The 16,483-nt window shown below is 44.7% G+C and overlaps 1 protein-coding gene across 1 annotated transcript in view; it reads right to left on the bottom strand.

Annotated features, from left to right (window-relative positions):
* Window positions 1–2,670: 2,670 nt before the first annotated feature.
* samd12 (sterile alpha motif domain containing 12) overlaps window positions 2,671–16,483 on the bottom strand; it is a 41,078-nt gene continuing 27,265 nt past the window's right edge. The window contains 4 exon segments of the mRNA XM_076106263.1: window positions 2,671–2,769; window positions 2,771–2,811; window positions 4,864–5,004; window positions 15,883–16,012. Coding sequence (XP_075962378.1) covers window positions 2,671–2,769; window positions 2,771–2,811; window positions 4,864–5,004; window positions 15,883–16,012 — 411 coding nt within the window.

The following is a 16,483-nucleotide window of genomic DNA, read 5'->3' as shown; positions in this document are numbered from 1 at the left end:
CCATAATATCTCTAGAACTACGTTTCTCATCAAATTGACATACGTTGTATTACACAGGCTCGTAATTTGTGTTTCAGAAACGTCATCTGCGTCTCCGATATCACCGCACACGACGGTCCGACAGGCAAGCGCCGGCTAACCAGTAGGACTGTTGCTAAGCTAGCTAGCGACACGGGCAGCGACTGTACGACCCATAGAACATCTCACCGCTCATACGAGTTGCTGTTGTGCCAAATGAGAAAGCTTAACTTTGCTGAAGTTTTTTTTAAACACGAGCAGGCAAGTTCTGGTCCGTCATGAGTTCGGTTTTGACGGACGTGTTTGCTCGGTACACTTATGAGGCTCATTCACCACCTGCCATTATTATGTCAAGACACAGTACGTGCAATCAATGAGAACAGCGCCATGTGCAATTAGTGTCCACATTTGAACTTGATTCATATAGCAACTTACAATGGCTTCATTCAATACTTTTTCTAACTTCCTGAAAATGACGACTTGACAAGCAATTGGGCAAAGTGTGCCCAGCTGGCAAGGTAAGCATGATTCTACCTTCTTTATCATGCTCTCTCTCTGCCTCTGTCACCAGCAGAGATGTAAGTAGCGATGGGAACGGTGGAACCATAAGCACCCTGGCTTTGCACCCTGCACTGCACTCCAAAAAGGCATTATCAGGTCGCACACTCAACGCTGAAGGCTGTTGTTTGTTTGGGTGTCGCTTTCTATTTGGAGTGCCTCGGCCCCCCCCCCCCCCGTCTCTGTAGACTGCAGGCAACGAGCGATGACTCTCCGCCGTCCCCGTGGCAAAGAGAGAGAGAGGGAGAAGGGGAATCTAATTATTTTCCTCCCATGGCTCAGCAAGCCTTAAAGGTTAATCACTGTCCGTCTAGCTAATTCTGTCTGGGTACACTGCAGTAATTACAACACCTCGCTCTCTCTCGCGCCTTTTTTCCTCCATTGAGCACCTTGCTCGCACCGGCGCTCTCTTCAGCACCCTGTGTCTCTTTATAGATAGTGGATGTCTGTGTCTCTGTCATGTTTGTCGTCATATGAAGCTGGTGCACCGCTCTCTCTGTTCTTCGCTCTCCGACGATAGACACATACGGAACATTTAAAATAGTGCGTGGGGCCTCCATCTGGCCAGCTGATGTTTACCTGCTGTCTTGATACATTTAGCATAATCCACATTCCCGCAACACTAATCAGCCACAACCACACAGTCCAATCATATTCGTCACTTTGCGGTTTCTCTTTTTTAACAGAAATACAGGTTTTGTTGGGAGGTTTTCTTTTTGATAGGTGTTTGAATACAGATGTGTCACATTTAAAGCCTTCCAGAAGCTCAAATGGTGTACAAGCCTGGGAGCCTTTTAATATGAAACATCTACAGGAAGTGTTGGGTTTAACTGGCAACAACTGAATAAAACCTTAAAACAACGAAGTAGAGGTGAAATAATGACAAAAAAAAAAAATGCTTTCCAATTAGTCTTTAGTAATTCGTTCTAGCATTTGCAGTATATATATAGATGTTTACACTTTTTATTTTACATACGTATTTCATAGATACAGAAAGGCATTTTGTCATGCGTCAGATCTCAGAGGCAGCAGGGTTTCCTTTTCTCACCTCCTCTTTCTCACCTCTTCACTTTCCATTTTTACTCCATCTCCTCACCGCCCCTCTCTCCTTCTCTTGCTACCTTCGTGACACCTATTGTCTCCCCACTCGTCCTCCTTTCATTCTCTCTCTCTCTCTCTCTCTCTCTCTCTCTCTCTCTCTCTCTCTCTCTCTCTCTCTCTCTCTCTCTCTCTCTCTCTCTCTCTCTCTCTCTCTCTCTCTCTCTCTCTCTCTCTCTCTCTCTCTCTCTCTCTCTCTCTCTCTCTCTCTCTCTCTCTCTCTCTCTCTCTCTCTCTCTCAACAGCTCGTGGAAGAGCGCCCTGGGCCTGGACGTCCTCCACCATCATTTCTGATTCCAATTTCTCGCGCCCTGCCAAAAGCATCTCCAGGAGCGACAGCTTTGGAGACTTAAACATACTTCTGCTTCCTTCTCCTCCTCCCTTTCTCACTGTTCCACATTTCTCGCCATCACACAAACAATAGTTCAATTCGAACTGTTTATATTTTTGGGAATTTATGCGTATGATTTCTTGCAAGGCCCTATCCTCACTTATGCCAAAGAGTTCATACATAATTCATGTCATGCAAAACAGCATGTACTTCCAATTTTCTCAAATAAAAGACATTCTCTACATTCCTCCTCCTCCTCCACGTTTCCACATTCCCTACTTCCACCAATATTTCAGTCCTATCTGTCCTCTCCGTCCTCTCTCCCCGAGCAGGCTCTATTAACAGACTGCTTCCTGCTGAGGCCAGCGGCCTATCGCTGCTGAGGCAAGGTGGGCCGTTGCTTCCCATATCATCAATACGGAGGAGAGGAGTGGAGAAGAAGAGTGGCGAAGATTAAACAGAAAGCACGAGGAGGAAAAGGGAGGGGGGAAGGCTGAGAGTGGCCTTTAGCAAAGTGTCATCACTCACCTAAACTCTCCCCTTGGTCTCTCTCTTTCTCTTTCTATTTTCCTCCTGCCAGGGGACCCAAACAGCAGCGGGGGGATAGAAGCCGTTTTATTACACTCCAAATGTTTTCCAAGAATATTGCAAAGTGTCAAAGATCGCTAGAATTTGTTTCTCAGCCCCTGCGGCAAAGCCCTGCTTGAGAGTCTGTGGGCAGACGAGTGCTGACGGAGGTAGTAGTAGCGGCGGTGGTGTGTACGGCTGCCGATAGCGGTGATGGAGGTGGGCAGCTGCTAGAACTGCTGAGGTAGAGACGAGGGAAGCTGGGGATGGAAAGCGACAGCGCCTGGCTGCTGTCATGAAACATGCTACGGATGATGCGTTGCGCAAAGTGAGAAGAAGTGTGTTGCGTAGACAGCAAAAGAAATGAGGTTAGGGTGAGAAGCTGCAGGGTGCCATGGTGTGCATATGGACAAAATACGATGCAGGAAGGGTGATGGTGGTCCCTTGTGAAACAGGCAACAAATGTGTTCTTATAGCCCATGCCATGCATCGTTGGTAAAAGGGTCAAATTCAATAGAGGTAAATCAGTTGGATGAGTATGTTGGATATTGTGTGAATATAAAGAAAAATAGATTCATACTTATTGACAGTGGTGGAAAGTAACAGAGTAACCTAAAGTAACTATGTTTACTCAAGTACAGCACTTAAAGGAATACCGTACCCACAAAATGATCATTTTGTCCAGAGATTACTCGCTGCTCTTTACCTTTAATTATTGAAGGAAGCTTGTATCTTATATATACACATATATATATACTGTACATATCCATACATACACTATGATAGTGTATGTATGTAATAATGACTTTCTAATTAAATATTACGAATAGCTATTATATACCAATACAAATCTTCATTAGCTAATGCCCTCTGTGTTTCTTTATTGAAGTGATTACTGTCACAACTTTGATCTGTGGCTTGAGGAAGCTGGGTGAGTTATGAAGTCCGTCTGTTATTGGACAAACCTCGTTAGTGTAAGAGAAGTGGTTCCAAGTCAATCTATAACACGTTCTAATAATAAGCTTATTGTTTTTACAGGGAGAGATATCACTTCACAAACTGTGAAGTCGTAGATCATCGAGGTTCACTGGGACGTTTTATATATAACTAGTTGTGCTATGGATGCACATACACACACTAACATGCATGTGACATGATACGCAGGGCTGTTTTCACACTGTTCTGCCAAGAACTGTTGCAATGAGCCAACAAAGGCAAGCATGACAAAGACAGGTGGATGTTAACAATGTAGGGTTCAATTTCTTTTTTCAAAAAATACATTTTGATGAAAAACAATGAATGTACAAAATACTTTTTTTTAAAACACCACAGGCCCACTTTAAGTAGCAGCTTCTTTCTATTTTTCCTTGACTGTTCTGTTTACTTCCCCCCTGGCATTTTGGTCATTGCCACAACACACCGTCTATTTCAATAAAACGTTATCAAAGAGGGAAAAATAAAGCTCTCAGAGTTAACGAGCTGGCTAACGGTCATTTAGAAACCTCGCCAGCTTGTTAGCTTAGCTCGGTTGCTAATGGGACCCTCATAATGCCTGATAACCCATTGCTCTTTTGTGGGACCGTTTTTACTCAGACAGAGGAGGTTAAAAAGCAACAATAGTTCCTTCTATGTTTGGCCCCCTGGCTCATAGAGCACTGGCAAGATGGCTTCCTATTGGTTAACGGTGAAAATATGCGTGTCAAAGTGTATCAAATTTGCACTCTACGGGTCACAACGGGTTTTCCCAAACCGATCCTTCCGATTCCGCTGGAATGAATTGATTTCACTTCCAAATTTCAGTGTTTTAAACCCTGGTGTGTCCAGGCCTTAAAGCTGCACCAGGTATTTAGAATTTAAATGACAGCAAGACATAACTGCGGACTTTAACACTAAGAAGTCAGCATACACGATGACCGCTCTGTGATCACGGTGCGCCGACAGATACCACAAAAGGAGAAAATCTGTGCTCGACTCTTGGAGTTGCATAACCATTTCTGATTCATCACTTCCTGTGTGCTTTAAAACATGCAGTGATTGCCATGACTACAGATGGCATTGCACATAGATGCTGCACAGTAAATTATTTGAATATTTATCAGAGTGTGAGAAGTCGGTGTCCTTGTGAATAATCTTTACCCGGGAGAGATACAGATACAGTAGCGTCTGTTTTGAAGCTTGCGTGAGCAAATTAATATGCTGAAAGAGACAAATAATGTCACGGTGAAATGTGTAGTGTGTTCTATGTATTTCATGGTGGACTGAGGGTGAAAACGGTTGCTTAAAAAGTCTACCTTGTGTGAGAAGTTGAAGGGTCCTGACTTCCTCCCGGACGCGAAGCTGCAGGACCTGCTGCAGGATGTGCTGCCTCTGGGCTTCCTGCATGATGCCCATTCTCTCCAGCTTTCTGTCTGTCAATCTCATCAGAGCCCGCCCTGAGCAGAGAGATGGAAAAAAGCAACCAGGCTGAGGGTTAACGTGGAGAAGGAGCGGGAAGCCAATGGGAATTCAATATGCACAGCTGGAGACCCTCTAAAAGGCCACAGATAAAGCATTTATGTCAGTGGAGGAACAGAGCGAGGAACACGCACACAAACAAATGTGGTGGGAAGATTACAGCCGCACGAATTGTGCATTGAATGTTAGTAAGAGGGTTTTTCAAGGTTCAAGGAACCTTTGCCTATTATGTGAATGTCAATTAGTCTTAAGCCCAGCACAACTCAATGTGAAGCACATTCTTCTGAAACGCAGTTTTACATAAATATCAGCACTGTACGTCCCTTAAGCAATAATCCCTCACGGCTTCTTCTTTAATTGCAAATCCTTGTATACAATCCATAATTTAATCATCCAATCAGTGTCGATGAGGGGGATTTGGGCTGCTGGTAAAAAAAACGCGAGTCGAGTATGATGTAATTATCAACGCTTGTTACGACTGCCTTTGTAACATGTGGGACGCTAAGTAGACAGGGTGAAAATTCAGGGTAATTACTACGTGTTAGCTTGGACCCCGACAGGCCCCTTTGCTCCGTTGCCCTGATGACTCCTTGGGCATGAAACTGGCTGTGATTGGTTGACGGCCAAGGGGGAAAGATCAGTGCCGATAGGCTGATGGAAGTTAGTCTGTTGCATTCTTCGCCCTCGTTCTCCTCTTAACATCCCCTCCAATTTCTAATTTTTTTTTTTCAGATCATCAAAGCTAACATCCCTGATGCAAGAAATGCAGTTTTAAATCACTCTTATTCAGTGCCTTTTTTTTTTACACAACAGACCTACAACAGAATTTATAGGCAGACTTTATAATTGCACGTCTCGTGACTTGTTTAGGCGATCTATTGTTGGTCGTCGGTGCATGTTGAGCCTCCCACTTCCACAGCACAGAAGGGAGTAGTTGGGAAAGCTAAGTACCCTTAAGTGTTAGCGGTATAACGTTGACAGCGTTAGGCCAATTGTCTACCGCCTCAACAAAAGCAGCTCTTCGCTCGCCGCTACGGCCAGATGGGGGTAAAATATCAGACACCGTTAAGACGCTCCGACGCAAAATGGCGCTGAAAGTGCCCATTACATTATGTGCCAACACTGGAGAGCAAAGTGGAGTCATAAAGGCTCCGAGTTGAGAGGAGGATATTAAATGGGGAGATGGGAAGAAAAAGATTAGTGAGGTGGAAACAGGACAGATGAATCGAAGACGGGGCGGAAGGGCGGAAAGTTGGGTAGAAAAGGGAGACGTGCAAATTGACAGAAGAAAAACCGGCGTGCGCATGCTGTTATGAGTCTATAAATATTGGCCAACCGACACTGGGCACCTCGTTGTGTGACCAAAGATAGATCGGCATGGCAACAGAGGTTGACTTTTTTCTCCGCTTCAGTAATGTCTTTCTTAAATAACGGCAGATACAAGAGATGAAACACGGCTCTCAGACCAGGAGATTCACAGTGTGATTCACAAGGCAGAAGCTCGGGATGCAAAATCAACAGCTTTCCCCTCTGCTGCACATTCAATGAAGTTGACAGAATACTGATATAACCACAGCATACTGTCATTACACCAAATAAGTAAATATTTCCTGTTTTACATCGTATATGGGCTAAGCGTGAGTATATATTTTATATGTGCCTTTTGTTTGGCACAAAGTCATTCACAGACAAAGAAAGGTACCGTTTGTTACACTTTCAGTGACGTTACTCATGTTTGTGGTCAAATAGACTTCACAAAGGTGTGACTCCATGTTAGATGTTAGACTTTATTTAAAAAGTGAGGGTTCACCATTTTGGGAAATACACTTTTTTACTTTCTTACCAACAGTTCATTTAGAAGATTGATACCACTCTTGTGTCTATCCATTAAATATGAAGCTAATTCCAGCGGCCGGCTAGTTTAGCTTAGCCTAAATACTAAGCTAGTACTAAGCTTGGGTCAGTAACATTGCAAAAAACCTGCGAGAGTACGTTAGATTCTAAAAATGATGCAACTGAAAAACCCGGCTTAGTGTTGCCGACTCTTTTCCAATGAAGCTAGCTAGCAGCACTAGCTCAAAAGGTCGCTACATCTTTCAAAAAAGTCATCGAGTTGTCAACACCGACAGCCCGTCCTTTCAGGCCTCCCGCCAAAGCCACTCCCCCAAAAGTATCATCGTGAACGTAAGAAACTAAAGTGGCTATTGTTCGTACTCCGCTGTTAAGCTAGCAGCTAGCATTGGAAGACTCCGGTGACGCGCCGGCCAAATGAAATGATTCTTTGGGTTTATTACAGTCCTGCGACAGCCACAGATAACGGATTATTTTCTCTTTTTTTTGGTCAGCATTGGATTCATTGAATTGTTGTCAGGATTTAAAGGGAATTTCAAGAAATATAACAAACATGGTTTCTAAATTGAAAAAACCATACCCGAGCTTAAAGTGGTTTTTTTAAGCTTTTAAAGAGAACCCAGTCCTCCTGGACCCCAAAACAGAACAAGAGGATTAATGAAACCTTCCGGTTATGATTTAGAATTGGTCAATAAGAGCATTTAGCATGAATGTTTCACTCGCTAAAGAAGTTTTTCTGTAGAGGCCTGATGTGCCCTCACATCTTAAAACAAGAAGTGCATTGCAAGTGACTGGAATATAAGAAGCTCGACGATGACTACGAGCAAACTGCCAGTTCCGGGCGGTGGATGCCAACGGGTGGAACAGCTTCTGTGAAGAGTCCACGCCTTTACTCTCTCGCTCTGCAGTTCTGAGTCATTGGCTTCGACAATCCCATCAAGCCTCAGCCGGGAATTTTTCAAACCACAATTAATACACTGAGCAGTGTTGCATGGCCACAAGGAGAGGAGGAGGAGGAGGAGGGGGGATGAGGAAATTGATCAAGAAGAAATAAATGAGGAAAGAGAGGGAGAGATACTTGCCGAAAAGTTGGAAGTGAAAGAAAAATGTCGAATCAGCTGTAAAAGGTATCGGAAATGACAAAAAAAGACCACAACTGGGCCAATGTGGTGGTAGAGACAAAATATGATGAGTCATCTTGCTGCATGGTTAATTCTTAGGTTACAGCACCATGACAGGGCTCTCCTCTGACATCTGACAGATCCAGACTTTTTACAATGCTATTAAGGCAAATCTTTAAAAATTGGGCAAAATTTAATGTTTTCATCAACAATCCCATGTGCGGATCACATAATTCTAAAAAAAAGTAAAAAAAGTTTTTTTACTTCCTTATTGGGTAATCTTGGAAAAATATGAGCTTGTTTCACAAAGTCACTGGTGTCAATGTAAATCATCTTTGCCCTCTTTAATTTCCAGGTTTACTTTGCCTCCATAAGGACAGAGGTTTACCAGATGTGGCACAAACAGATATATTTTACGTCGCTTATTCCACCGGCTTTTGAAACATGTGATTTTAGCCCGTTAACAGCTGTGAATGCCCCCCCCTTTAGTATTTGTTATTGATTGATGTATTCCAATTTGCTTTAATCTACTGTACTCCACTCATTCATTTAGCACCAGTAACTCTTGATACATTATGGTATTTCCTTGCTGCTGAAATGACATTCGTGTTCTGCCTCTTTATCACTGTGGTGTCCCCATCTGGTGGCTCTACTGGGGATACTGATATTTTGGGTACACCCCTGAAAATCATGCCCTTGTTATTCCTTAGTTCGGGGGCTTTATGGTGGCATGTAACTTGGCATGTTTTTTTTTCTGCAACAGCTAATAGAAGCAGTGCCGTCAAGGTGTATTAGGAAAAATCTGGTGCCATCAGCCCATATCACCCCATTTAACACTTTGGGGTGGAAAACTATGAAGGCAAATCACTGTCAAAATCCGAGAGCGCAAATGCCGCGCGCGCATTTTACTTTAACGAGCGCTTTTGCGTCACTCCGCGAGCAAAAATCGTGCTCGCGAAGCTTAATCCTGCTCGCTCGCGAAACTTTAACCTGAATTCGAGAGTGAATTCTGCTCGCGGAGTGACGAAAAAGCGCTCGTCAAAGTAAAATACACGCGCGGCTGTTTGATTTTCACGCGCGCATGGATCTCATTTGCGCTCTCGGTGATTTGCCTTCATAGAAAACTAAGCTAACATACATTCCCGTCTATCTGCTTTCTGCACATACCAAAATCTTGTAGCCCCATTCCTTCCTTTTCTCAAGCCTACCCAGCTCCCTTCTTCCTGACTGTCACTTACCCATTTAGGTAGCATCTTGACTACCACACTGCTCCTGCTGGAATGAGCTGAATAATTCCATTTCCTATTTCTATAAAGGGGGCTAGTGGATCCAAACTCCCAGGAAGATGAGCTCCCACTGCTGCTTTCACTGAACTCTAAAAAAAGAGCTCCACCTGCTTCTCTGATTCACATCCAAGAATCTGTATTTTATTAGACAAGAGCTATATTGTAACTACACTAAAACACGCATGATCGGTCAAATTGTTCCGAATGTATTTTCGCAGCCAAGCCAAACTACTTTTTACAGAAGCACACTGATGTGAGCAGACTACACACACACACACACACAAACACATCGTCCCGGGAGTTAGATTAATGAGAGGTGGGTGAGGAGCAGTGTTGGGCTGAAGCAGATTAATCCACAGCTATAGCCTGGCACAGTCAACCACGGCTTTGATGAATGGGATCTGTACAAATGAATCTGTACAAACACACACACACACATACGACATATACACACGACACATCGGATATAAAAGCATGCGCAAGCTGGGGGATATTTGCCAACTGGTCGCACCTACACAAACAGATACTGATGCTGCACTTCATTTCACACATGGAGCTAAAATGCCGCGCTAATTATGGCGGCGTGCGGGGGCGACCGCGGGTAAGAGACGGGAGCACAAAGGGTGCAAATTAACCCTCCTCTTCCTCTTCCTCTACAATCACGCTCCTCAGGCCCGACGTGCTTTGGCAGCTGCGCTTGACGCCGGTGATGCGGCGCAAGAATGTATTCTCCTCGGGTAAAATCTTCCACACCAGTCACACCTATTTCTCAAATCTCCCGCGCAGCTGTGCACACATACACGTGTCCTCTGAAAGGGGGGGGGGGGGGGGGGGGGGGAGATACGTGTCTATGAGAGCTGCAATCTGGCGAACTGCACTCCGAACTTGCACTGCACTCTGTCAAGCTTCGGATTCAACAAGCCGCCGCCGACAAAACGTACTGCAGGGCCGGGCCGGATTCCTCGCTGGCTTTCGCCGTGATATCACGGAGAAGCTTGCGGCCCTTAAAGTACATGGTGACTGATTGTCTCGGTGGCTTGTTGCCCTACAGCTAAAAAAAAAAAAAAAAATGTTACTGAAGCAACTGAGCACCTGTGATCCGATGCTAATGCTTGTCCCTGACTGCGAGAGAGAGGAGGCCAGTTATGAGGCCGAGAGAGAGAGAGAGAGAGAGAGAGAGAGAGAGAGAGAGAGAGAGAGAGAGAGAGAGAGAGAGAGAGAGAGAGAGAGAAGGGTTCAGTGGAAGTAATGAAACTGGTCCAGCCGGCCGGAGAGACACAAACACACGCCCACGCCGCGGATAATAAGCTGCCTCAGTCCTCCACTTGTCACAGCCTCATGCTGATTTCACCGCTACTGATCTATTTCAGTTTGCGGATCATTATACCGCACCTCTGTTGGTTAGCCGTGGCTAACAACCTGCAGACAGCCGGGACTCCATAGCGCCGTGGCGTCGGTACAGATAACTGAAATCACTGGAGGGCTTACTGTGGAGCTAACTAGCTGTCCTGAGTTAGACAGGCCGCCCTGAATCTCCCTGGTCATTAAGGGGAGGACTGCTGGCTGTGATTCCAGCGCCCTAACACTGTCATGTGCGAAGGAAATCACAACGAATGAATGTGCCCGCGGACTTCCCGACGACTCAAGTCGTGCTTGGAGCAACCTGCCGCGATCCTTGTCATGCGAGTGCTCACTGTCGGCCGACATGTCGCATAAACACGGGCCTCGCTGAGCGAGACACCAAGTGTGGCTGGGAGGTGATGCAACATCTTCTATCGTCTACTTTCAGCATGTAAGGTTCAGAGGCCGGTAGCTCCCACGAACTTTGCGAATCTTTGTGGTAATTTGTCCCATTTGTCACTGGAGAACGTATGGCATGTGGAATTCATGCCAATTCACTCATTCATGCCAATTCACTCACACATTGGAGGAGGAAGCAAGGGTATTGTATAGTGCGGCGGACACTTGAGACGATCACAGTCCGCGGCATCTTCCGAACACCCATCAGCCTGATCACCCAGACAGCCCCGAGCCAGAGGGTTGTTTTGTTACATTCCTCCTGATGCAAATTCAATGTTTTTTCTTCTGTAGCAAATGGGCTACAGCTCCATTTCTTTGTGCAACCCTGTGTAGCACAACAACAATAAAATTATCCTTGAATCCCCGAATCATATCATGTTGTCGTTGGTAACTCCTTTGATTGATGGGTTTCTCTACTGCGCTCTTATTTTCTTTATTGAAATTGGGGCATCTCATTACTAGCTGCACTGTAACTGCGCCATAACTACATTTCTGGTCTGTTATGCGCATCTCGTTTCGGTGAAACTAAAGAGTGCGTACTGTATAATGAGCCTAACTACACTTTGTTTATGTAACTGCTCTGCTGCTTCGTCATTCATTTCATTTCCAAACCCTCCATATGGAAAAGCGAGGGCGACACTTTCAAAACATGCAATTGGCAGAGCCGTAATTAATTTTATATTACACATTGCTATATAATCACCTTGCCAATGGCATCGTTAAGCGCGATTCATTCCGTCTGCGGATCAAATTGTCCCCCGAACAAGCTCATCAGCAGCGAGCTGTTCAAATTTCCCTTTTGGAAATTACACAAAACAATGGGCACCAGTGCCGGCAGAATTCATTGTCTCATCCCTCATGTGCTGTTTAGGCCTGTGTTGCTGGGTGTCCTCGCCGCCGGTTCTTGGAATAAAAAGCGTTTGTCACCTTTTTATCCTGTTGTGCGGCACATCAAATACAATTTGTACCCAGCGTGAGGCCCTTGGGAGGACGAGGGTGATCGCGGCCGCCGCTGCTTTCAAAGCGGAGGGGATGATGGATCCGCCAACCGGAAGGGGGTTGAACGCGGACCTTTAGAAGAACTGAAGCGGTCGAGTGCGGGCTGCTGGATACCGGCCACTCTTCATTAAACCGCTAATATTACAGGCTATTAATTATTTAGAGCGAGGTCTTATGACACCATACGTCAAACGGTATTACGAGGCTGCTTGAGTGTTCCTGTGCGAGGAAAAACAGCGTCATCGATGGATGGTTGAAGTGGTATTCCCAATTCACACTGCACCGCTGTCTCCGTTTCTTTTTTTTAATCAAAGCCGAAGAATCCGTGTCTCTTTCAGTCTGTGTGTCTTGCTCTTACAGTATGTAGGAGGGGGATGGGGGGCCTTTTATACTACCTGTGTCCAGGGAGTCGTCGTCTCAATCTATCCACGGCTGTGGGATATCTATCGACATCATTTAATACTAGAATATCTAAAGTTGTTAATCTGGCAATCATATATACTGAGTAACAAATAAGGAATGGCATTTTTAATAATGTAGACTTCGTTATGGCCAAGAACCAGAGCTGTAAATGTGAGCGCCGACGCATTTTTTAACTCATTTACAAATTACTCAAAGGTTTGTAAAGCCGCCCCTGCAGCCAGCCTCCGCAGCTGCATCCAATTCTGCCTTTCAATGCCTTAAGAGAGATTCTGATTTCCACAACGTGATGCAATGGGCCTCTCTGACAGAAACTACAACTTAACGGTGACTCGCCCTCTTCCGTCCTCTTGCTTTTGATTACTTCATCACCCCTCTCGCGCTGATTACATCTAAGGTATCGCAAATTGTGCACTTAACTAATTCTTCATGCCAAGCTACTCTCCCACCCAAAAGAGCTTCGGCCTTGTAATTACAACGGATTAGGGACTAATATCTAATTATGCCTTAATGCCTTTTTAATGGCAGCTCTGGTGCTGAAGTCAAATTTCGCCGCCGTCTCTGTTGGGGGTGGGAGGTGAGGACCGGGGGGGGGGGGGGGGGGGGGGGGGGGGGGGGAGAGCAGCGGGTTTCTTGGCAGTGCGTGCGTGAGGGAGGATGGGAAACATTGATTTATTTTTTTTGGCTGAGGTTACAGGAGCCCACCAGGGAGCCAGCTGCTGCATACTGAAGTCGCTCGGCGTCGAAATGTTGCGCCGGCCCTGGGAAGCGGCGAAATGCGATTCCTTCGCCGCTGTTGTCATGTTGAAGGAGGGCTGACGCAAATGCCTGCTTGAATTATGATCTGGAATTGAGAGCGCTTATTGATTTCGGTACTTTATGGAGGGACGAGTAGTCTGCCAACAGAAGTGAGTATTCCAGTATTCTGTTGACGGATCGGACGGGAAATACAGCAAAGAGACGCTCTGGGTTGGAGAATCCGATGTTCTGCAAACCAAATCTACACACACACACACACACACACACACACACACACACACACACACACACACACACACACACACACACACACACACACACACACACACTTTTCAAAGGGTTGCAGCTAGTGTACGACGAGCACACTGAACAAGTAGATATGCTCAGATGCCGTTATAAACATATTCACACTCACTGTTTGTTTCTCCACGCATGATTGTTTTCCACAACAATATTCCGTTCATCATTTGTTTGCCCCTTGTTTATTCTAACAGGGTGTAGGAACAGTAGAAAAAAAAAAGAAGCCATCTGCATAATATTTCAGAGATTGATTGGGATGCAAATTGCCTCGTGAGCCCAATTGGTGTGGCCTGGCCTGTTTTAATTGGGTTCTGTTAATTAATGCTCGATGTGAAGACAAACTGAATTACTTGCAGGTTTTTGCGCATATTATTATCTCCTAATTGTGCCAGTAGGAAAATCACACGTGTGTGTGTGTGTGTGTGTGTGTGTGTGTGTGTGTGTGTGTGTGTGTGTGAGATTGTACTGTATGTGCATGCCTATTTGGTTAACCCTTTCTTCTGTTGTATAATCCTGTAAAAATCCTTACACCTTAATAACAAACACATATCATTAAGTCAACACGCCATTAGGAGGCTAAGTTCTAATGTTTTAATCACTGAAGGACTAATACAAGAAAATATTATTTATTTACAGACTGTAACTGAATGCATTAGGCTTGTCAGGAACACTGAGGCATTTAATATTAAAGTTAAGATTAATTTTCCTTAATTAGATATGGCCCTCTTGAGAAATTCTCTACCAGCTGAATGACTGCACTTGATAGGATTTCTTTTTTTTAATGCAACAAACACTGCGCGGGTGAGATAAGAGGTGAGAGGTGTGTTTTCATGGCTATCCTCTGGAAGCACTTGTTGTGTATGTGCCTTGTATTTCATCTGAATTATTACCGCACCCAAATAAGTAGAAGACAAAAATAATCGCAGCAGGTGCTTCAACCGCACCTCGAACTTAAAAAGAAAAACATTTTCCCAAAATGCATCACAAGGTAAAAAATCGCCGAGCGATGCGAGTCGAGGAGGTCCTCGAAAAGCAACAGATAAACATGTAAATGTGATCAGTCGTGCTCCGGGGGGCAGAGAGCAACGGCAATTAATGGGCGTCTGCGCGGACCGGAGCGTCGTTAGCGGCGGGGTGACCTTGAGGAGCCTCGTTAGCGGGGATTGATTGACGCGGCGGCTGTCGGCAGCGGTGACGCCGGCAGCGAGCGGGGCGCGGGCGGACAGACGGGTGGGCCGGGAGGCAGACAGTGGGTGCAGAGAGCGCACCTGGGATGTTGTGGATGAGTCGTGGCCTCATCGACATGAAGGCGTGACAAATAGTTCAGAGGCAGAGAATGATGCCTCGCGTTTTCACTGCAAACTTTTTTTTTTTGTCCAACACAAGGAAACATGAGTTTTTAAATTTTAGGAATATAAAAGAAAAACACATGAATAGCATAAAATCTATTAATCTAATTTGGATTATTATATGGTTTAGAGAAATTATTATGATTGGACGATTAAATTTGTGGACTTAAGAAACACTTTTGGTCCACTCATCCCAATTAAGACTCCATGTAGCTTCTGAATGCCTTCCTGTACATACTGCTCTTCCTGTAACGTCAGTACCGATGCTTTGGAAAATTCTGTTTGCTTTGTTTCAGTTTATTTAACAGTACCTCAACTTCACTACCACTGAAGTTCTTATTCTTACAGCCTTTTTTTTTCCAGTGGCATCTCTCCAATTCTCGGGCATGTGCTGTTGTGTTGTGTTTGCACACGACACACAGCTATCCTTATATAGTGAGGGGGCGTTACCTATGCTAATAATTCACAATGAGCTACAGGCCTCCAGTGTTGATCATGTGGGATTAATCACTCAGCACACCTGAGCAAGAGTAGGTTTGGATGGTTAAGGATGTTTCGTGCATCTGGAGTTGACTTCTGTTATTGTTTCTCTTTAGAAAAAATTTAAAAGAAATTTAAGAGAATGTTGCTGCATGGGACTCAATGTCACAAATATGAATTCTCCTACACTGACGATTGCAAATAACCCTCACGTATATAGTTGTGCATTGGATTGGGAGGTCATTTCCAACAATGTAACTGCAAGCATTTACAACTAATCACCTTGTAATGGCACTAATCCCATGTTTTTTGATTACCTGATAAAGAATAATCAAAAGTCATGTTGCAGTTTACGTCCATGTCCGTCCGGAATGCTATGGCCCAAAGAACATATCTGTTGCCGTCGCGGCGGCGTGAAAAACCTACGAATAAATGAATGGTGGAAAACCATCTCCCACGACAGACAGTGTGTCCCAGGTGTGAATCAGTACCTGTGATGTCGTGCTGTTTGAAGGAGTCGCTGTAGATCTGGTGCTGGTTGGGACAGTGTTTCTTCAGCCACTTGCAAACGTCCTGTTGGGTCCACAGGGCCACGGGCTTGGACAGCTTCACATATCCTGGCTGAGACAAACAAGGAAATGTAAAATTAGAAACATTTCATAATCACTTATACTCATGTTTTCACTTCAGGATCAACCTTAACATGTGCTGATGCAGTTGGACAAGACCCTTTATTTTTGTTTTAACAAGCTTGATGAACTGTGGCTCCACTGTTCTTGTTTAGAGGTCCTGTTTAGGGCACTGCTTTTGGACGACAACTCACACATTTCAGTCAGAGCACGAGTTGACAGGACTGCAGTAACCGTCTAATAAAATACAAGTTGTTTTCCACCGACGGGTCGGAGTGCAGTCGAGTGACACCTTCCGCCTGACTGATCTTGTCATATTATATTTACTGGCTGCTGTGTGACATTTTCCCTCCTCCAGGATCAATAAAGTATTCATCTTTTTAAAGTACAAGTGCAGTGACATACAAGCAAAAAAAAAATAAAAAATAAAAATAAAAAAAATGAGAAATGTTGAAATGCCCTT

This window comes from Anarhichas minor, unplaced genomic scaffold, assembly GCF_050575085.1.
Source record: "Anarhichas minor isolate MPS153535 unplaced genomic scaffold, ASM5057508v1 ptg000033l, whole genome shotgun sequence".
In the NCBI taxonomy this organism is placed as follows: Eukaryota; Metazoa; Chordata; class Actinopteri; order Perciformes; family Anarhichadidae; genus Anarhichas; species Anarhichas minor.
The sequence above is the reverse complement of the archived record's forward strand: the minus strand, read 5'-3'. Positions and strand labels throughout refer to the sequence as shown.